At 54.7% G+C, this 20,685-nt stretch overlaps 2 protein-coding genes across 2 annotated transcripts; one reads left to right on the top strand and one right to left on the bottom strand.

Moving 5' to 3' along the window:
- Positions 1-214: 214 nt before the first annotated feature.
- On the top strand, positions 215-10,276 carry EPS8L3 (EPS8 like 3). Its single transcript, XM_038749456.1, has 18 exons — positions 215-260; positions 841-905; positions 2,719-2,877; positions 3,147-3,296; positions 3,423-3,487; positions 3,712-3,989; positions 4,103-4,200; positions 5,680-5,788; positions 5,895-5,959; positions 6,252-6,326; positions 6,599-6,747; positions 6,976-7,084; positions 7,347-7,408; positions 7,954-8,038; positions 8,440-8,541; positions 8,786-8,859; positions 9,062-9,197; positions 9,949-10,276. The coding sequence occupies exons 1-18, from the start codon at positions 230-232 to the stop codon at positions 9,958-9,960; spliced, it is 1,824 nt and encodes a 607-aa protein (XP_038605384.1). The 5' UTR covers positions 215-229; the 3' UTR covers positions 9,961-10,276.
- Positions 10,277-12,295: 2,019 nt separating this feature from the next.
- LOC119930602 (glutathione S-transferase Mu 3-like) lies at positions 12,296-17,574 on the bottom strand. The gene is made up of 8 exons (XM_038749120.1): positions 17,491-17,574; positions 16,157-16,232; positions 15,103-15,167; positions 14,673-14,754; positions 14,496-14,596; positions 13,058-13,153; positions 12,831-12,941; positions 12,296-12,498 (listed from the first exon to the last, which is right to left on the bottom strand). Exons 1-8 carry the CDS (start codon positions 17,524-17,526, stop codon positions 12,403-12,405), a joined length of 663 nt encoding a protein of 220 aa, XP_038605048.1. The 5' UTR covers positions 17,527-17,574; the 3' UTR covers positions 12,296-12,402.
- Between the last annotated feature and the right edge of the window lie 3,111 nt (positions 17,575-20,685).

Here is a 20,685-nt window from a genome sequence, read left to right as displayed (position 1 = left end):
CTGTTTATTGTTGTATTGTACTCTCTCAAGCTCTTAGCACAGGGCTCTGCACACTGTATGCACTCAATAAATATAATTGACTGACTGACTTCCTCCTCCTCCCTGAAAGCCTGGACCCTTCCTTCCCCTCCCTGCCCCATGGCCAGTGGCTCTGCCTCCCAAGCTCCCACTCTGATTGGGCCTATGTCGTTCTAGGGAGTCCAAGGCCTTGCTCTCCCGCTCCAATAGCATGACCCGGCCCAGCAGCAAATTAATTTACAGTAAGGACAATGCCCCCTTCCCTCTCACCCTCCCTACTTCCCTCTCTCCCTATCCCCCCTTCCCAATCTGCTTCCCCCCACTCTCCATACCCTCTCCCATCTACCTGACCCAACCCCTCCCAATTAGGGTTTCACTGCCTCCCCCTTCCCCCAGAAGTTCAGTTCCCATCACTCATCCCAGCCCCTGGAGGACCTCGCTAGGGGGTGGAAGGGTCAATAGGAGAAGCTCAAAGGACCACTGGACCCTTCAAGCCACTGGGCAAATGTCCCAAAGTCCTCAGCTCCCACCCACCCACCTGGGCCCGGACCCTCCCTGACCATCCTTTGAGTCCCCTCCCCACCCCATTACCCACCTGGGGCCCCACCTGTCCTCCCCCAATTCTACCTGTTCTCCCCAAACTCTACCCCCTATCCAGCCCCCTGCTTGTCCTTTCCCACACCCCATCTGTCCTTCCACTCTGCCTGTCTTCTCCCAACTTACCTCATCCTGCCCCTGACCCTCCCACCTGTCCTCCCCCTGCCCTTTCTGTCCACCTCCCACTTCCACTGTACCCCGGCACCCACTTCTTTCTCACTGCAGAGCAGAGAAAAGAGTATTCACAAGCCATGGCTGTCAAACAGTCCAACTTCCAGCACCGAGTGGAGGTAAGAGTCCTCCTCCTCCTCCTGTGGGGTGTGGGGAGGGGAATGGAGTTCACCCAGAATGACTGATGATACCCAAATGACAACTCTCAATTCCATCAGAGCCCAGGTGCCAGTTGGGTGGGGGGAGGGCAGGCTTTTAACAGTTTGGAGTCTGTCTCCCCCCTTCTAGACTGTAAGCCCATTGTTGGATAGGGATCGTCTCTATATGTTGCCGATTTGTACTTCCCAAGCACTTAGTACAGTGCTCTGCACACAAAAAGCACTCAATAAATATGATTGAATGAATAAATGAATACGATTGAATGAATGAATGAATGTCAGGAGATGAGGACCCAAGGCTTTCCCCGCCAAGGGGCACTGACCACCCAGTCTCAGGGTTCCTGCAGTCAGTCTGCCCCAGTCTCCCTCAGGAGACTGACTAGGAATGGAATTGCAGGAGCAAAAAATCTCCGGTGTTTGGGTAGAATCTCCATCCAGAAACTCCCAACACCTACTGACATGCCCTCTTGATGACAGGATTCCCCCATCTTAGTTGAGAACACAGCAGCTAAACCCCCTAAAGAGGCGAGAAACTACAGGATGGGTCACTAAGACTGGTGGGGTGATTAGAATGAATGGGGTATTCAGACAGGTGTAAGGGTGTTAATATGTTTTGTTTTGTTGTCTGTCTCCCTCTTCTAGACTGTGAGCCCACTGCTGGGTAGGGACCGTCTCTATATGTTGCCAACTTGTACTTCCCAAGCACTTAGTACAGTGCTCTGCACACAGCGAGCGCTCAATAAATACGATTGAATGAATGAAAGTGTAAGGGATGGGGGCAGTGTGAAGCATATTCGTCATTCACCCTGTTGCCCTACCTGAGTGGAAAAGTCTTCCTTCAAAGAGGAGTGAGGATAAGTGGGAGGGAAAGAGCTGATTGAGTGATTTAAGTGGAGCACTGTACTTTCTACTTAGGGGAATACAATAGAGTGAGTAGGCCTAGTCTGGAGCCTCCAGGAGCTGACAGTCTAGCAGCATCTGCTCTCTGGGGACTCTGAGGCAATTCCAACCTAACAATTTTCACATTCCCTGCTGCCCTTCTGCTCTGGGGGTGGGAGAGTGGCCTGGGATGGCCTCTTTCTCTCCAGACCCAAGTTACCCCCTCCCCATCCAACTGGGTCAACTCCCTGCATCTTTGAGGCCAGCTGGGAGGCAGGATGCTGGGCTCTGCTCACCTGCATGCATCCTTGAGAGTCAGAAAACTGTAAACCAGGTGTGGGCAGGGATTGTCTCTATTGCTGAATTGTATTTTCCAAGTGCTTAGTACAGTGCTCTGCACATAGTAAGTGCTCAATAAATACGATTGAATGAATGAAGAAGGACCTGGTTCTAATCCCTGCTCTGCCACTTGCTTGCTCTGCCACTTGCCTGCTGTGTGATTGAATTGGCAAGTCACTTAGCTTCTCTGTGCTTCAGTTCCCTAATCTGTAAAATAGGGATTAAGACTGTGAGCCCCATGTGGGACAGGGACTGTGTCCTACCTGATTAGCTTGTATCTACCCCAGCGATTAAAACAGTGCTTGGCACATAGTAATAAGTGACATCATTATCATCAGAGACACTGGGGCTAAAGGAGCCCAGAGCCCCCCACCCACTGCCCAAAACTGCTCCCAATAGAGGTCTCTTCCGCCAGGATCCCTAGCCACTGGATGTGTGACTGGCAGGCCCCACCCGGCTCTCTTCCTGGGACTGGGAGAAGCAGCCCGGATTCCCCCGTGCTCCGTGGATCCTAGGTGCCCCTCTTTTGAAACTCATGGGCCCCTTCCACCTCCAGCACCTGCTGACCTGCAAACTGGACTCCCGCGTGATCCAGGACACGGAGGATGTGATGCGACAGCTGCAGTTGATGGAGGCGCAGGGCCGGGTTTGGGGCCAGGATGTGGTGCTGCAATCTAAAGACCACCAGCTGCAGCTGCTGGACATCGAGACCAGGGTGAGCAGCACCTGCATGGGCTGGGGGTAGACACTCAGAGTCTCCAGGGCACTGCCCAGCTGGCCCCTCCTAGGGCCTTTGGAAGAGGGTGGGGAAACAGGCATCGGGGGTCCCAGGGGAGCCCAGGGCCCTGGGAGGAGAGCTGAGTGGGGCAGCCTGGTCTCCAATCAAACAGGATTGGGGAGTCTTGCTTAAGGTAGAGTTCCCTGCTGGGCAGGGCTGGCCCTTAGGGTCATTGCTGACTCCTCTCTTGCTCTGCCCACCCCCAGGAGGAGCTGGACTGCTACCCCTTGGATGGCGTGCAGGAGCTGGACGCTGTGCTCAACAGCTGCTCCTACGACTCCATCCTGTCCATCACCATCCGGGAGTCGAGCCAGACCCCATCCAGCGTCCTTCTCTTTCAGTGCCGGGAAGTTGGGGTGAGGCCACGCTGGGCAGGGAAAAGGGTGGGAGTGGGGAGGGGCCGTCTCGAGACCCTCACAGGGCCGGAGTGGGGCACTGCCCCTGAGCTCCCTGCCCTCTATGCCCTCTGACCCCCACCCCAGGCCGAGCTTCTAAAGTTCAACCTGCAGAAGCTGATAGATGAGAGGAGGGGCAGCCGGCAGTACAGGTAGGGGCGAGGCCTGGTCCAATCAGGGGCTGCTTGGAGATTCCCACCCCCCAAGATCAGCCTGCCAGGGTCCACACTTCCTTCCCCAGGACCGGGGCTTGGCGGGGGGGCAGGGGATGGTGGTAGACTGGGGCTGGCAATCAGAGCCGAGGAACTCAGAGGAGCCTAGGGTAAAGGGGGCTGGGTACTGCTCTGGCCCAGGGTATCGGCCATCTTCCCCATAGGAGCAACCTGGAGGCCATCGTGGCCCACCAGGGCCGGGCTGGGCCACCACCTTGGCAAGGGGACAGAGGCTGGAGAGGGGACGGCGGCTGGAGAGAGGACGGAGGAGGGAGAGGCCCAGGGGGCAGCCCAAGCAGCGGACATCAGGACGGATGGGCTGGACCACCCTCTCCCAGGAACATCCCTGCCCAGGCACCTTCCACCTGGAGCCCCTCCTCTCCACAGCAGCCCCTTTGGGCACCCCCTCAGGAGCCACCACCCCGGGGACGCATTGAGCGAGGTGAGTGGGGGCGGAACAGGGGGAAGAGCTGGGCACGAGGGCTTGGGGCACGCCTGGTGCCTAGGGTGTGCCAGCTGGCCAAGGCACCATCTCAGCTTTCCCTGCCCACCCAGGTCTCCCGGCCCCACAGTACCCCAGCACTCAGGAGTGGAGGGGCTACGATCCACAGCCCCAAAAACCTCAGCCACCCCAGGACATGGAGCAAGAGAAGGTAATGGCCCACCATGGCAGGGCTCAACTTCCGGGTGCAGGGCCTAGGGCCTGGAGAGCAAGGAGGCAGGTGGCCAGGGATGGGCCAGGGATGGGGGTCCCTTTCCCCTTTTTCTCTCTAGAAGAAGCACCCTAGGAAAGGTGAGGAAAGGAGCTGAGACATTTAGGGTAGGGGAGGGTTCAGGGACAGAGTGAAAGAGCAGGGTAGGAGTTTTCCCACAGCCCCAAGTGTCCTTGTCTCTTTAGGGTCTTTGTCACGGCAGGCCTGAGGCTGTGGTGGAGGAAACGGGGTGACTAGAAGCAGCTAGCCTGGACATGGGAGTCAGAGGACCTGAATTCTAATCCCGGCTCTGCCACTTACCTGCTGCATGACCTCGGGTAAGTCACTTAACTTCTCTGTGCCTCAATTTCCTCACCTGCAAAATGGGAATTCAATACCTGTTCTCCCTCCTACTTAGACTGTGAGCCCCATGTGGGACATGATGATCTTGTATCTACCCCAGCGCTTATCACAGTGTTTGGCTCACAGTAAGCATTTAACAAATATCACAATTATTATTGTTGCTGTTATAATAATAACAATAATGGCATTTATTAAGCGCTTACTATGTGTGAAGCACTGTTCTAAGTGCTGCGGGGATAAAAGGTAATTAGGTTGTCGCACGTGGGGCTCACAGTCTTAATCCCCATTTTACAGATGAGGGAACTGAGGCACAGAGAAGTTAAGTGACTTGCCCGAAGTCACACAGCTGACAAGTGGTGGAGCTGGGATTAGAACCCGTGACCTCTGACTCCCAAGCCTGGGCTCTTGCCACTGAGTCATGCTGCTTCTCACAGCTGAGCCCCCTCCTTCCTCTTCCCCTCCATCCCCCTTGCCTTACCTCCTTCCCCTCCCCACAGCACCTGTATGTATGTTTGTACGTATTTATCACTCTATTTTATTTGTACATATTTATTCTATTTATTTTATTTTGTTAATATGTTTTGTTGTCTGTCTCCCCCTTCTAGACTGTGAGCCCACTGTTGGGTAGGGACTGTCTCTATATGTTGCCAACTTGTACTTCCCAAGTGCTTAGTCCAGTGCTCTGCACGCAGTAATCACTCAATAAATACGATTGAATGAATGAATGAATTATTATTATAAGGCTTTACTGACAGCCGTCCTGCTGTGCCAGGAGCTACAGAACAGCCCCCAGTCTCCCAAGGGCACTGCATTTGTTGATGGGCAAAAGTGGCAGTGGCCGAGCCCCAGTGAGAAAATGGGTGGGGGCAACGCTGAAGGTCCTGGGTTAGTGCCAGGCCCCAGGTAGCAGTGGGGGTCAGAGGTGGAGGGGTTGGAGGTGAATGGGCTGAGGTGGAGATAGGGCAGAGCTTGGGGGGACTGGGGTAGAACTAGGGCCAAGCTGAGGGGGGCCCAGGGGTGGACCTGGGATGGGACTGGGACAGGAGGCAGCCAAGGAGCTCTTCTCCCCTGGTCCAGGATATTCTGAACCACCTCCTGACTGACATCGAGCTGTTTAGCGAGAGGGTGAGGAAGGCCAGAGAAAAGATGGATAAGAAGCGGAAGCTGAGGAAGAAGAACCAAGGAGGTGAGGAGGGCATGGAGAGGGATATTGGAGCTGGGGGGCAGGGGGCAGATGACCTCTCCTAAGCTGGGTGGGTCTCTGAGCCTGCTTTCCCGCTTGCTGCTTTTAGTGTCTCTCCCACTGCCCCAGTTTGAGGACTATTTCCAGAAGATCAAGTGTTCCTTCAACCTGTTGGTAAGTTCCAGCTTAGTTTCTCCTTTCCTTCCCTTTGGACCCCTCTTCCTCCATGAGCCCCTCTGGCCCCAACGTGTCCCCACTGTCAGAGCACCAAGCCTGGATTCCCTCAGTTCCCCTCCCCAGATCCAAAAGGCTTTCTAGACTGTAAGCTCATTGTGGGCAGGGAATGTGTCTGCTTTCTGTTATATTGTACTTTCCCAAATGCTTAGTACAGTGATCTGCACACAATAAGTGCTCAATATATATGATTAACTGACTCTCTGAAGAGAAACAAGGCTTATGTCAACAGGGCATGCTGAGTCCCAGCTTGCAGCAGCCAAGCTCCACGGACCTGGTGCACATTCTCTTCCAAACCCTGATTTACGTGAGTGCAAAATGGGCATGGGGGCGGGGGTTGAGGGTATCGGAGGAGTTGTGAGAGGGCAAAGGAGAGAAAGGGCAAGGGAGTGAGAGGGTGGGAGGTTCAGGGCAGTGGGTGAGGTGGATGGGAGGGAGGGGAACAAGGGCTGAGCCCAGAAGGGGATACAACTCACTCAGGTCTTACAGAGGGCCAAGAAGCACACCTGATCCTTGTCCAGTTCCCATCACCCCAAGCAGGGGTCCTGCACTGACCACTCTCTTCCCTCCCCTAACCAGGTCCTGGCTAACTGCCCCGAGCACAACCTGGCGGTCTCAGTGGTGATCCCCCTGCTCACCCCCACAGCCATTGCACTGCTGCAGGAGTGTCTGAGCTCCGAAGAGGCCACAGTGTGGGAGTCCCTGGGCCAAGCCTGGAGAACTCCCAGGTGACAGCCACAGTGGCCGGTGTGGGCACTGGGGCTGAGGCTATGGCAGATGTGGGCATTGGGGCTGGGGTGGGCACTGGGGTTGTGGCCGGGGCTTGCTCTCTCCCCCTCAGCTTCCGTGGCTCTCCCCAGACTTCCTTCCCTGCACCCCATTCTCCCCTCCTTGCCCGGGGTCACATTGCCTCACCCCCGTCTCACTCTTTCTCTCTCCTACTCCCTGCCCCCCAGGGAGTTCTGGCCAGAGGGAGCTTTCCTGCCCTCCTACGTGCCCCGCTTCTATGATGGCTGGCAGCCTCCCGAGTCCTCACTAGGGGATGATTTTTCAGGCCCTGCCCAGGTAAGGGCAACACACGGTTTGTGGTTGAGGAACCAGGTTGATATCCAAAGAGGAGGATGGGACCTGGTGAGCAGGTCCAGGGCCCAGGCCAACCCAGAGAATACTCTCTCCCAGGAGAGCCTTGGTTGGCCCCAGGGAAACCTCATGGAGAGCGGGCGGAGGCAGCCACTGCTCTGGTCCTACCTTGTCTGCGGTAGGATACCGCCTTGGCTCTGCCTTCCTGAAGGCAGGGCCCACATTCACTCTCGGTTGCTCACCTCAGGTCCCAGGGAGAACCCAGGGCTTTGGAAGCCAGCCCCCGAGGCCCCAGGACTCCTCCTCCAGGTACCACCGGGGGACCCCAAAATGTGACCAGATAGCCTCAGTGGGAAGGGGGTTGCTGACTTCCCCAGTCTTCCACTTGGGGAAAGAAGAGGGAGTGAGGGAGTGGGGGGGAAACAAGGGAAGGGAGAGAGGGAAGAGTGTGGGAAACAAGACACCCCAGAATTCCACACACCCACCCCCAGTCTCTCAACAGAGGCTATTTAGGTTTTTGCCATTTCCCTCGGGGTAGGGAACCCAACCCACATCCCCAACTGCCACTCGACCTCAGTGGTCCCCACTCTCCACCTGACCCCTAGGCCCTACCTATCATTTACTCCCACCACCATGACCCTCAGATTCCACCCACCTCGTTGACCTCTCCGGGCTCTGACTACTACTCTGGCCCCCAGGTGCCATCTGTCACTCTGACCCCTAGGCCTCACCGACCACTAAGCCTCCAGTCCCACCCTCCCACTGACACTCCTAGGGCCCTACCCACCCCTCTGACCCCCAGCCCCTGGCTACCCACCCCACTAACCTGCCTCTCTGACACCCCGGGCCTCCAGTTCACCCTTGCGCATGAGGGTGCTGTACGAGTTCCAAAGTAGGAACCCCCCGGAGCTGACGGTGTCACAGGGCGAGATGCTGGAGGTGAGAGGGGGAGGGGGGCACTGGGGGAGGCAAGTAGAGGGGAAAAGAGGAGAGCGAGATTCAGATGCGGGCTGGGCGGGGGCTGAGGCAGGAGCTGAGGTGGTCACAGGGGCTGAACTGGGGCCTGAGGAGGGGACTGAGCTGGGGCTGGCACTGGGGATGGGGTAGGGGCTTTGGTAGGGATGGAGCTGGGGCTGGCACTGGGGATGAGTAGGGGCTGAGGCGGGAATTGAGTTGGGGGACTGAGCTAGGGCTGGCACTGGAGATTGGGTAGGGACATTGGTGGGGCTGAGCTGGGGACAGAGCTGGGGCAGGGGAGTCGATTGATCATGGCAGAGCTGGGAGAACTCTGGGCTGGGACCCAGTTCTTGTTGTGATGCCGGTGGCATCTGACCTGGCAGATCCTCGACCAGAGCAAACAGTGGTGGCTAGTGAGGAACAGACAAGGCCAGACAGGCTACATCCCCAACAACATCCTGGAGGCCACTCAGCCACGAGGACAGGTGGGAGCAAAGCTGGGGGAGCCCCTTCCCCTATCCCCGCACTCCATCGCTCCCCTCTAGAGTCCCTGTTGGCTTCTGCTCCCAGGGATGGTGGAGGTGGTGGGGAAGGAAACAGGAGGGTAAGAAAGTAGGGGGCTGCGGGGTCTCTTGGAGAAGCGGGTACTGTTGGAGGGTGGGTGTGGGGGGCAGAGGGAGAGAAGCAGCACCTTCTCCAGAGAGCCCCTGGGTCCCTCTGCAATTGCAGGGCCCGATGCTGCGGCCCAGTTCCAGGCCTGAGGAGGTGACCGCCTGGCTCCAAGCAGAGAAATTCTCCACCATGTAGGTGGGGTGCCCATGGGGAGTTCCTGGGAAGGAGGGGGCACTGCAGAGGGAGGGCAGAGCCTCCCCTCCCCTTTTACCCATGGTCCAACCCCAAGATCCAATGCCCCTGGGTTTTCCCTGCCCCACCCTCATCTCCCTTCCATTGTCCCCTCCTTCTGAGACTCCCCTCAACCCCCACCCCCGGCGTCTGTTCTCCCAGCACTGTGAAGGCACTGGGGGCCCTGAATGGGAGGCAGCTGCTGCAGATGGGACCCCGAGAATTGCAGATGGTGTGCCCAGAGGAAGCCCCTCACATCCTGGCCCGGCTTCAGCAAGTTCAAAAGGAGGCCCATGGGGTGAGGCTCCTGCTCCCCCACCCACGTAGCCCCAGGGACCCCCACCCTGGGCCCCAGCACCTGCAATAGAGAGGGAAAGCTGTGAGGGGTGTGGGTACATGCCTGTATGTCTGTGCACAAGGATGAGGGTGCTCTGTGTAAATCTGTACGTGCAAATACATGCATGCGTACAAATACAGGGGATCACACAAAGCACACAGAGCTAATGGATGGGAAGCAGCCATTCACACCAGTGATGATGACGGTATTTAAGCACTTACTCGCCAAGCATTGTTCTAAACGCTGGGATAGATACAAGGTAATCAGGTGGTCCCACATGGGGCTCAGTCTTAATCCCCATTTTACAGATGAGGTAACTAAGGCACAGAGAAGTTAAATGACTTGCTCAAAGTCACACAGCTGATAAGTGGGGGAGCAGGGATTAGAACCCATGATCTCTGACTCCCAAGCCCATTCTCTTTCCACACAGCCATGATGCATCATGGTGGTGGAGGTGCCACTGGTGCCAGTGTACAGAGCCACCAGAGTACACAGGTTGAGTGTATACCTAGGAAGGATAGTGGGCTTGGTCCTTAAGGGTCCACTCATTCCTGCAGGGGCTCGTGTGTGGCCAGGAACCAGTCAGCCAGTGCCTCTCTGCTGGGGGAGAGTGGGTGGGGAGGGGGGATGGAAAGACGGCGACCTTAGCCCCAGCCCCAGCTCAACTTGCACCCTGGGCTTTCAATCCCCTTTACTCTCCTTCTCTCCTCAGATGGGCCCCTAGGGGCCCCAGCAGCACCCAGCCGGCGGGACCTTCCTCCTCCGCTGCTGATGGCAAGAGCAGTTGCGCACCCCACTCCCACCACCCCATCCTGTAACCCCTGGGGTGACACCTCCCCTTCCCTGAATGTCCCCAGCCCCCCTGCCTTGGGTGAGGTGGGGCTAGGCCTGAGGAAGGTGACCAAATGCTAGGCCCGGTGGCCACCTCCAAGCCCCAAGTAATTTTTGCCCCTCCCTTGGCCCTCAGAGCCCTGCAGGACCCAGGCCAGGCCTCACCAGGCACCTCCTCCAATTCTCCTCCCCTCCTTTCCCCTAATAAATGACCCCCTGCACCTTGCCAACGGCCCCTCCCTGTTTCTCCTCTGCGACTGCCCCCACCGCAACGAGGCTGGAGGGAAGGGGAAGGTGGAGGTCGGGGGAGCAGGTGTTCGGGGGTAGGAGGAAAAAAAGACCAGGAAGGGTAACATGAAACCGTTTTCTCTAGGCAGCGTGCTGCACCTGCAAAGCTCGTTTATCTTTGGAACAGCAGTGACCACACAGGCAGACTGCCCCACAGGACCGAGTGGCAAAGGCCTGAGACAACCTGAATGTTGTTTGGAACTTTTCAATTAAGCAATTGTATTTATTGGGCACTTCCAGTGTGCTGAGCACCGTACTAAGTGGTTGGGTGAGTGCCATAGAGAAAACAGACCTGATTACTTGTACATATTTATTACTCTATTTATTTATTTATTTTACTTGTACATTTCTATCCTACTTATTTTATTTTGTTGGTATGTTTGGTTCTGTTCTCTGTCTCCCCCTTTTAGACTGTGAGCCCACTGTTGGGCAGGGACTGTCTCTATATGATGCCAATTTGTACTTCCCAAGCGCTTAGTACAGTGCTCTGCACATAGTAAGCGCTCAATAAATACAATTGATTGATTGATCACTTGCACTCCAGGAAAAGGCAGTGGACAGGAAAGAACAGGAGGAAGGACCTGGCTCTGCACAGTAAGGAGGAAGGAACTTTATGCTGCACTCACCCACACACACCTCCAAGAAGAATCTCTGTATTGCGCACGCACGCACACACGCAGCCCCACTCCCCCCAGCAGGATGTTTGTACTGTATGTGTACACATACACACCCCACCAGAATCTGCATTGCATATAAACAGGTACACAAACCCCCAGCAAGGATTTTTTCATTGCACATACCTAGGCACACATCTCCAGTAAGAAGGATCTTTGCATCACACCACACATATGTACACATATCCCCAGCAAACAGGATCTTTGTGTGTGTCTCACACACCCAACCATCGCCCAGCAATGGCTACATAAGGCTTTTGGTTAGCTTGGGCTTCCTCTGCAAGGACCCTCAGTGTCTGAAAATCTGATCCTGTTAGGAGGGAAGGAAGACTATGGGTGGGAACAGGGGGGTAAGGCCAGAAGTCTCAGCACTGAGATGTCTGCTTCCCTCACCACTGGAGCCTGGTGGTCCTAGGGCCAAAACCCAACCCAGCTGGTCCCCAGTACTGGCTGCTGCCCTGTCGATTCTGACCATCCCAGGGGGGCCAGGGCTGAGTAGGAGTGTCCAGTGCAACTAAGCAAGCAGAGTTGTGCCACAGAGCCAGCCTCCACTAGACATGGACCAAGCCCAGGGTGGGGAGGAAGTGAGCCTCTTTAGGCCCGGGTACTTCCCGCAGGAAGTAGAAAGGCTGCTGACTGAAGTTGGTGGTGGGAAGGGTCTGTATCTCCAACACAGGTGGCAAGGGAGGGGAGTGGAGCCTAATGGATAGAGCACCAGCCTGGGAGTCAGAAGGACCTGGGTTCTAATCCTAGCTCTTGCTACTTGTCTGCTGTATGATCTTGGGCAAGTCACTTCACTTCTTTAGGCTTCAGTAACATCATCTGTTAAATGGGGATTAAGACTGTGACCCCCAGGTTGGCGGGGGGGGGGGGGGGGGGGGGGGGAAAGAGCGAGAGAGCAAGAGCACGCATGCACCACATAGTGATGGCAGCAACAGGCCAGGACAGAAGAGTGTGATAAGGTCAGGCCTGCAGCTCAAGGACATAGGCATAAGGCTCATGGAAAGCTACCCACAGTGCAGTTGCTGGGGATGAAACTCTGCCCCCGACTCCAAACCTGGGGCCTTACCCTCACCCTGCTTGGGCACCACACACCCCTAATACCCCACCCCAGAGCTAGGGTCAGACCTCCCTGATGTTGGAAGAGGCAATGAGGCCCGGTTAGGCTACACCCCGACCTCCCACGTGCAGGCTTATCACACTGGTGCTGTGACTTCATGTCCTCATTTGGAGAGGGGAGGTGAGATGTCACATGTAAGCGGGCACTGCCAAGCCTAGATAAATGCTTTATTTGCCACACAGATTTCAGGCCAGCAATAGCAGAAACTGAGGGGACCACTCCAGAATTTGGGGGTGGAGGAGGGTCAGAGTGGCTAGACCTTCTTGCTGCCCCATTTCGCCATCTTGTTGTTGATGGGGAGCTTGATGAAGCGATCAGTGCGTATGTAGGCAGCAATCTTCTCCAGGGCCTGAGAGGAGACACCCAACCCCAGGGGAGATGATCACCCTCCTGCCGTCCCCTACTCCCAACACCCCATTCCTAGGTGAGCATGTGCCCCAGGCCCAAAACCCAATCATATCCTCACCCTGGCTCCACATCTCCCCACCTGACAAGTGTCTGCAGGGACCCCTTGGCCCAAGGTGGAAATGACTCAAGAGGGTGATTGCCCCGTCCTTGGCTGGTGCTGCCCATCACCAAGGCCCCTTTCCAGCACCCATTGCCAGAGGGAAGCAAGGGAAGGCCCTGGCCTGGAGCAAGGAGCCCACAGGGTCCTAGCCTACCCCCACATTACCACCTCACCTCAAAGCGGGCCAGGAATTCAGTCAAGTTGGAGAATTCATCCAGGCACTTGGGCTCAAACATGCGGTTCTGTTCCAGCACGTCGTACAGGAGGAAGTCCACAAAGGTCAGCTGGGGAAGGGGGCCGGTCGAAAAAACAGACCAGTGTCAAGGGAAAGGGCCTGGACCTTTATCCACCAACCCAGCATTCTCTGTTCCACACCCACCCCTGCCAAATCCAGCGCTACCTTGTTCCCTGCAAACCACTTCCTCTTCCCCAGGAACTGGGAAAACAGCTTCAGCTGAGCTGGGAGCTGCTCCAGATATCCCAGCCGCAGTTTCTCCTGGAAAAACACAGAGGTTACCCATCCAACTTCCTCTAGGGCCTCAGCCTCTCTGCCACTGTATGGGGCGGGCGCAGAGGAGGTGTCTCTGACTACACTCAGCAGAGGCAAGCAACCTCACAGCAAACATGGAAACTGAGGCCAGACAAGGGAAAAGCCAAAGTTCAATCTAAATGGAGGAATCCTAAGTTTTTTTCCCTTTTTAATGGCATTTGTTAAGTGCTTACTATGTGCCAGGCACTATACTAAGTGCTGGGGTAGATATAAGGTAATTGAGTGGGACACAATCCATCTCTCCCATGGGGCTCAGTGTCAATCCCCCTTTTACAGATGAGGTAACTGAGTCACAGAGAAGTGAAGTGACTTGCTCAAGGTCACATCAGATAAGTGGGGGAGCTGGAATTAGAACCCAGCTCCTACTAAGTCCAAGGCCTGTGCTCTATCCACTAGGCTATGCTGCTTCTCAACTTCCAGCCCTAGATCCCCTGCTCAGGTCCCAGTGGCTACTGCCCATGAAGGGGCAGGGGAGTGGAGGTTGGGGGTGCTTCAGATTAGCCACCTGCCCCTTTGTGGCCTCCTGGGGGCTCAATCAATACCACTGATTGAGCAAATCCCCAGCTGTACTCAATTATTCTTTCAAAAACATTTTTAAAGTGTTTGATTAGCACAAGTTTGGGGGTAAAAGGGGAAAAAGTGATAGTTTTTGCAAAATAGGTTCTAATGGATGAAAGCCAGTTTACATGACAAGCACAGGGTCCTTCCATTGAATATATCCCCTGGGCTCTGGACCAGGGTGCAGCCCATCTTCCCCTTGTCCCTCACAAGCAGGACCCCATGTAATAATTATAATAATAACTGGTATTTGTCAGGTGCTTACTCTGTCAGGCACTGGGATAGGTACAGGATAATCCATTTGGACACAGTCCCTGTCTTGGGGCTCACAGTCAATCCTCATTTTACAGATGAGGTAGGTGTGGCATTGAGAAGTTGAGTGACTTGCCCAAGGTTTTACAGCAGACAAGTGGCAGTCTGGATTAGAACTCAGGTCCTTCTGACTCCCAGGCCTGAGCTCTATTCACTAGGCCACGCTACTTCTCTGCCATGTCTCCTCCTAATCCTCTGCACAGATGATGATGATGATAACAAGTATTTAAGTGCTTACTATGTGCCAGGCACTGTACTAAGCATCTGTGGTAGATGAAAGCTAATCAGATTGGACACAATTCCACATGGGGCTCATCATCTAAAATGCTCTACTCCTGCTGCTGCTATTGCATGGATGGCCCACCAAGCCCCCTGACCTAGCCCCCTCGCCCCTTCCCACCAAGCAGGGGGGACTCACATAGTCGGGGTCGTAGCAGACTCTGACCAGCTGCATGCGGAAGTCCATGGCCTGGCTCTCCAACATGTCCACCCGCACACGCTCCTCCTCGGTCTCCCCACCTGCCTCCAGACACAGCACAGGTTCACCGGGGAAGCCCCTGGCCCCCACCCCCTCATCCCAAAGCCCCCAACTCACACAAGTTGTGCTTGCGGGCGATGTAACGCAGGATGGCATTGCTCTGGGTCAGCTTGGTGTTTCCGTCAATGAGGTAGGGCAACTGAGAGGAGAAGGGGCGGGGTACAAAGAAGGCAGAGAAACGGAATAAAGCTGGCTCTCTACACCCGCACTTCCACCTTGTCCTCACCACCCTGGGGACAGAGAGGGCGGGCAAGAAATGGAGAGTGGGAGCTGGAAAGGGGAGTCACCGAGCAGGGGGGATAGGGACATGATGTGCCCTATCAGCACTTCAGAGGCAGGGAGTGGGAACAACGAGGAAAGAGGGACGGGGGAGTGGGGGGAGGTGTTGGTTGGACATGACTTGGTGAGGCCCAGCCCTGAACCATAGAGGCGAGAGGGGTTGGGGCAGGGAGTTAGGGCCCATTCGCCTTAACGGGCTACTACCTACATTGGGGAAGTCCAGGCCCAGCTTAAACTTCTCATCCAGCCACTGGCTTCGATCATAGTCAGGAGCTGCAGGGAGCCAAGATGCAGCCTGAGCCCCCAAGCCAGTCCACGAGCCCCCCCATACCTCCATGGCACCACCCGTGGGTCACCTCAGACCAACCATCCCTACTGCCCCCCCACCCCCCGATCCTGACCGCTGCGCCTGACGCTCCAGAGCCCCCAGCAGCCCCAAGCACACCGGGCATTTGCCCCGACCACCATCCCCGCATGCTCCCGGGCCCTCAGAGGCAGCCCACTGGAGAAGGAAGCCAAGGGCCAGAAGGCACAAGGAACCCAGGGTGGCTCAGCAGAAAGAGCGTGAGCTTTGGAGTCAGAGGTCAAGGGTTCAAATACCAGCTCTGGCAATTGTCAGCTGTGTGACTTTGGGCAAGGCACCTAACTTTTCTGTGCCTCAGTTACCTCCTATGTAAAATGGGGATTAAGACTGTGAGCCCCCCACGGAACAACCTGATCTCCTTGTAACCTCCCCAGGGCTTAGAACAGTGCTTTGCACATAGTAAGCACTTAATAAATGCTATTATTAATCCAATCCTTGCCCAAACTCAGCCGCGTCTCTTCACTATGGGCTGATCTTTGGGCAACCCTGAGTCCCCTCCCCCTTCCAGGACACTGGTGGGGTCCCCAAAAGCCACCCCCTTGTGACCCTAGGAGGAACTGGGGGATATTTCCCCACCCACAACCCCAGGCTTTGGGGAAGAAGCCTCAGTTCAGACCCTGGATCTCCCTCTCCCCTTCCCACCCCAGGACCCTGGTTTAGGGGAATGGGTCACACGTGTGCAGCACAGCGAAACTCGACTCTAATCTGCCATGGACTCTGGATTGCCGTAAGCCAGTCTGGGACACCTGAGCAGCTCTTCCAAGGCCCCTGAGCCTCGCCCCGTGGCAGGGGAGCATTCAGAAGAGGAGGAGGCGGAGGAAGAAGGCGGTGTCTCTGGTTCGGTGCCATCCAAGAGGAATGGGCTGGCAGCGGGCCTGGGCACCGCGTGCGCCATTACCTTCTCCACAGCTGTACCGCTTCTCCTCATAAGCCGAGTCCGTGTACTCCAACAGCAGGCGGATGGCATTGGCCAACTGCCGGGGGAGAGGTCAGGTCAGAGGCAGACCCCAAGACCCCTCCCCATCACCACCATAGCTAAGGGTTTTGCTCAAGGACTCATCTCCTCCACGGGAGCCGAGGCCCTGATTGGGGGTCTGGGAAGTGGAGGGGGGGGGCGGGGCTGACCAGTGGGGACCCCCAGAGTCGGTGAGGACCCCCACTGCTCCTCCCCAGCCCCCAGCCCTCAGGGACAGGCTGTAGGCCGGAGAGGAGCAGCAGGCGAGCCCATCCCGCCACACACACGATAGCAGGATGGTGTCTAAGCTGTCTCCATGTTTTGTTGTCTGTCTCCACCTTCGAGACTGTGAGCCCGTTGCTGGGTAGCGACCGTCTCTAGATGTTGCCGACTTGTACTTCCCAAGCGCTTAGTATAGTGCTCTGCACACGGTAAAGCGCTTAATACGATTGAATGAATGTTCCCCCTCTCCCAGCCCCCTTTTTTGAGGTTGGGCTCTCAGGAAAGGCCAGGCACGCTGAGGTGGAAGGGGGATGGATTTATCAAGGGGGGGAGAGAGGGGGGTCGCGGCTCCGGTAACCCCCCTCCCAACCCCGCGCTCCAGAATCGAGGGGAGGAGAAGGAAAACATTGGCAACAAATGTTGCCAATTTGTACTTCCCAAGTGCTTAGTACAGTGCTCTGCACATAGTACGCGCTCAGTAAATACGATTGATTGATTGAAAAGGGGAAGAGGGAGGAAGAAGGGGAGGGATTTCTCCAAGCGCCCCCGCCCCGTTGCAGGGCCCCCCCCCACCCCGGCCTGGACAAGCCCCCGAAACAGGGGCCCGGGGCCCGCCGGGCTTTATGCCCCCGCTCCCTCGGTTCCCGGGACACTTCCCCCGCTTCCCTCTCCTCTCCAGCCCGACTCCCCCAAGTCCCGGCCCGCCTCCCCTGCTTCCCCAGCTCCCCTCATTCATTCAATCGTATTTATTGAGCGCTTACCGTGTGCAGAGCACTGTACTAAGCGCTTGTACTAAGCTCCCCTCCCCTATTTCTCCAGCCCGGGTCCCCCAACTCCCGAACCCGCTTCCCCTAGCTCCCCCAACTTCCCCAACTCCCCTCCCCACCTCTCCAGCCCCACTCTCCCAGTTCTCCAGGCCCTCTCCCCCAGTTCCCCCAGTTCTCCAGTCCCACTCCCCCAATTCTCCAGCCCCTCTCCCCCAGCTCCCCCAGTCCCACTCCCCCAATTCTCCAGCCCCTCTCCCCCAGCTCCCCCAATTCTCCAGCCCCGCTCACCCCGCGGATATCCCAGTAGCCCAGGATCATAGCCATGTTGGTCGGCTCAGGCCCAATCTCGGCCCTGGCCGCGGGCAGAGGGTTTTATAAGGGAGGGAGGGAGGGAGGGAGGAAGGCGGCCGGGGAGAAAGGGGAGAGGAGCCCAAGACCCGCCCCCGGCCCGCCCCTCGAGGGAGTCGGCGTCAGCAGGCAGTGATCCTGGGCCTCCTCCCTCCTTCTTCGCTTTAAAAATGGTAGTTTTTATGCCATTTATTAAGCGCTTACTACGTGCAAAGCACTGTTCTAAGCGCTGGGGTAGATACAAAGTAATCAAGTTATCCCACGAGGGGCTCACGGACTTAATCCCCATTTTACAGATGAGGTAACTGAGGCACAGAGAAGTTGTGACTCGCCCAAAGTTACACAGCTGACAAGTGGCGGAGCCGGGATTTGAACCCGTGACCCCTGACTCCAAAGCCCGGGCTCTTTCCACTGAGCCACGCTGCTTCTCTGTTAAGGGTTACTATGTGTCAAGCACTGTTTTAAGCATTGAGGAAGATAAGCATTGAGGAAGATTGAGGAAGCCTTCCCAAACTGAGCCCCCTCCTTCCTCTCCCCCTCCTCCCCCTGTCCATCCCTCCGCCTTACCTCCTTCCCTTCCCCACAGCACCTGTATATATGTATATATGTTTGTACATATTTATTACCCTATTTATTTATATATTTATTTTACTTGTACATATCTATTCTATTTATTTTATTTTGTTAGTATGTTTGGTTTTGTTCTCTGTCTCCCCCTTTTAGACTGTGAGCCCACTGTTGGGTAGGGACTGTCTCTATATGTTGCCAACTTGTACTTCCCAAGCACTTAGTACAGTGCTCTGCACACAGTAAGTGCTCAATAAATATGATTGATAATGAGGTTGGACATAATCCTAGTCCCACGTGGGGCTCAGAGTCTAAATCTTTTCCCCTCATCATCATCATCAATCGTATTTATTGAGAACTTACTATGTGCAGAACACTGTACTAAGCGCTTGGGAAGTACAAATTGGCAACATATAGAGACAGTCCCTACCCAACAGTGGACTCACAGACTAAAAGGGGGAGACAGAGAACAAAACCAAACATACTAACAAAATAAAATAAGTAGAATAGATATGTACAAGTAAAATAAATAGTAATAAATATGTACAAACATATCCTCCCTCTTTCCCAACTTTCTCTTTTCTTTTCCTGACCCTAAACTTCCTCTCCCTCCTTCCCTCCCCTCCCCACCTTCATCTCCCACATCTCTGTCTCTAGTCCCTCCTTTTCCTCCCGACCTTCATCTCTTCCTCTGTCTCTAATCTTTCCTCTTTGTCCCTTCAGATCACATGTCCAGAACATAAGGAACTTGCTGGAAGTGGGTCTAGAAGCTTCCAACCTCCTTTTTATCACCTTCCCGACTCCGACTCCCGCCTCCACCACCACACCCTTCACTACAAGCTTCTGGTAAGTGGAAGGAAGCCAGGGCAGTTTGAGTCTCTCCTCTCCCTCCCCACCAACCCTCAAGGAGTAAAGAATCAATAAGGAGTAAAGAATCAATAAGTACCACTGAATGATTAGAAGAGACGGAGCTAATTATAAGAATAAGCCCGTTGTTGGTTAGGAACCGTTCTCTATATGTTGCCAACTTGTACTTCCCAAGCGCTTAGTACAGTGCTCTGCACATAGTAAGTGCTCAATGAATACAATTGAATGAATGAATAATAATAATAACTGTGGTGTTAAGCACTTACTATGTGCCAGGCACTGTACTAAGCACAGCAGTAGACATGAGATAATTGGGCGGGACACAGTCCTTGTCCCACATGGGGCCCTCAGTCTTAATCCCCATTTTACAGATGAGGTACCCAAGGCCCAGAGAAGTTAAGTGACTTGCCCAAGGTCACAGCAGACAAGTGGCAGAGCCAGGACTAGAACCCAGATCCTTCTGAACCCCAGGTCCATGCTCTATTCAGTAGGCCAGGCTGCTTCTCTGCCGAGTCTCTTCCTACCCCGCTGCACAGATGATGGTGATGGTAAGAGTGATAATAATAATGATGATGGTATTTGTTAAGCGCTTACTATGTGCCAAGCACTGTTCTAAGCACTGGGGTAGATACAACGTGATCAGGTTGTCCCACGTGGGGCTCACAGTCTTAGTCCCCATTTTACAGATGAGGTAACTGAGGCACAAAGAAGTTAAGTGACTTGTCCGAAGTCACACAGCTAATTGGCAGAGTCAGGATTCGAACCCATGACCTCTGACTCCCAAGCCCATGCTCTTTCCACTGAGCCTTCTCTGATTATGGGTGGGCAGAGGAGAGGGGGCTTGTTCTCCTCTCACTTCCTTTCAGTTTGAGCATACAGACCCCAAAGGGAGACAGGGATCTTGATCCGGGCAGATCTGAAGGGATAATTCCTCCAACATCCTTCCCCATTTAATATCCAGCATCTTCTAGACTGTAAGTCCCTTGTGGGCAGGGAATATGCCTACCAATATTGTACTCTCCCAAGTGTTTAGTTCAGTGCTCTGCACACAGCAAGCACTCAATAAATACAATTAATTGATCGATTGAGCCCATTGGCCATCATTAGCCTTTCATTCAATCTTTCAGTCATACTGAGTGTTTGCTGTGTGCAGAGCACTGTACTAAGCACTTGAGAGATTACAATATAACAGTAAGCAGACACATTCTCTGCCTTGATGTGCCTACTCAGACTCATCTTCATCCGCACCTCAAGTATATACTTTCGTATATACGTTTATTCGATTGCACATTGATTATTGATTTTGATTGCTTTGTAAATACTTTTACTAGAGTGTTAGAATCCTGTGGGAAGGGAATGTGTCAATTGTTTGCTTGTATTTCCCGAGTGCTTAGTACAGTGGATTGCACCCAGAGGACATTCAATAAATACTGCTACTACTACTCTATTAAGCCCTTTGGAGAGCAGATCTGAAACAAAACACATTTCTTTCCCTCAAAGAGTTTGCGATTTAATAGGAAAGGCAGGCAGATGGATATAGTGGGCACAGGAAGAATAACAAGGATATAACAAGTGGAAGTACAAATATGACAGAATGAAATATTTCAGAACAGCTTACATATGTACTGAAGAAAGATATAAAATGCATAAGTGTTGTGGGTCGCTGGTGGGTGTATGGAAATTAATTAGAGTCCCTGGAGC

Source organism: Tachyglossus aculeatus, chromosome 7 (assembly GCF_015852505.1).
Source record: "Tachyglossus aculeatus isolate mTacAcu1 chromosome 7, mTacAcu1.pri, whole genome shotgun sequence".
Taxonomy (NCBI): domain Eukaryota; kingdom Metazoa; phylum Chordata; class Mammalia; order Monotremata; family Tachyglossidae; genus Tachyglossus; species Tachyglossus aculeatus.
This window is presented reverse-complemented; position numbering and strand designations above follow the sequence as displayed.

Bases quoted from the DNA above. Each gene is read 5' to 3' on its own strand.
- EPS8L3 (XM_038749456.1), top strand. From the start codon at position 230: ATGACCCGGCCCAGCAGCAAATTAATTTACA. The intron at 261-840 runs GTAAGGACAATG...TTCTCACTGCAG, and splicing joins CAGCAGCAAATTAATTTACA to AGCAGAGAAAAGAGTATTCA. The intron at 5,789-5,894 runs GTGAGGAGGGCA...TGCTGCTTTTAG, and splicing joins GAGGAAGAAGAACCAAGGAG to TGTCTCTCCCACTGCCCCAG.
- LOC119930602 (XM_038749120.1), bottom strand. From the start codon at position 17,526: ATGGCTATGATCCTGGGCTACTGGGATATCCGCGGG. The intron at 16,233-17,490 runs GTGAGCGGGGCT...CTCCCCCGGCAG, and splicing joins GCTACTGGGATATCCGCGGG to TTGGCCAATGCCATCCGCCT. The intron at 13,154-14,495 runs GTGAGTCCCCCC...GTGTTTTTCCAG, and splicing joins TCTGCTACGACCCCGACTAT to GAGAAACTGCGGCTGGGATA.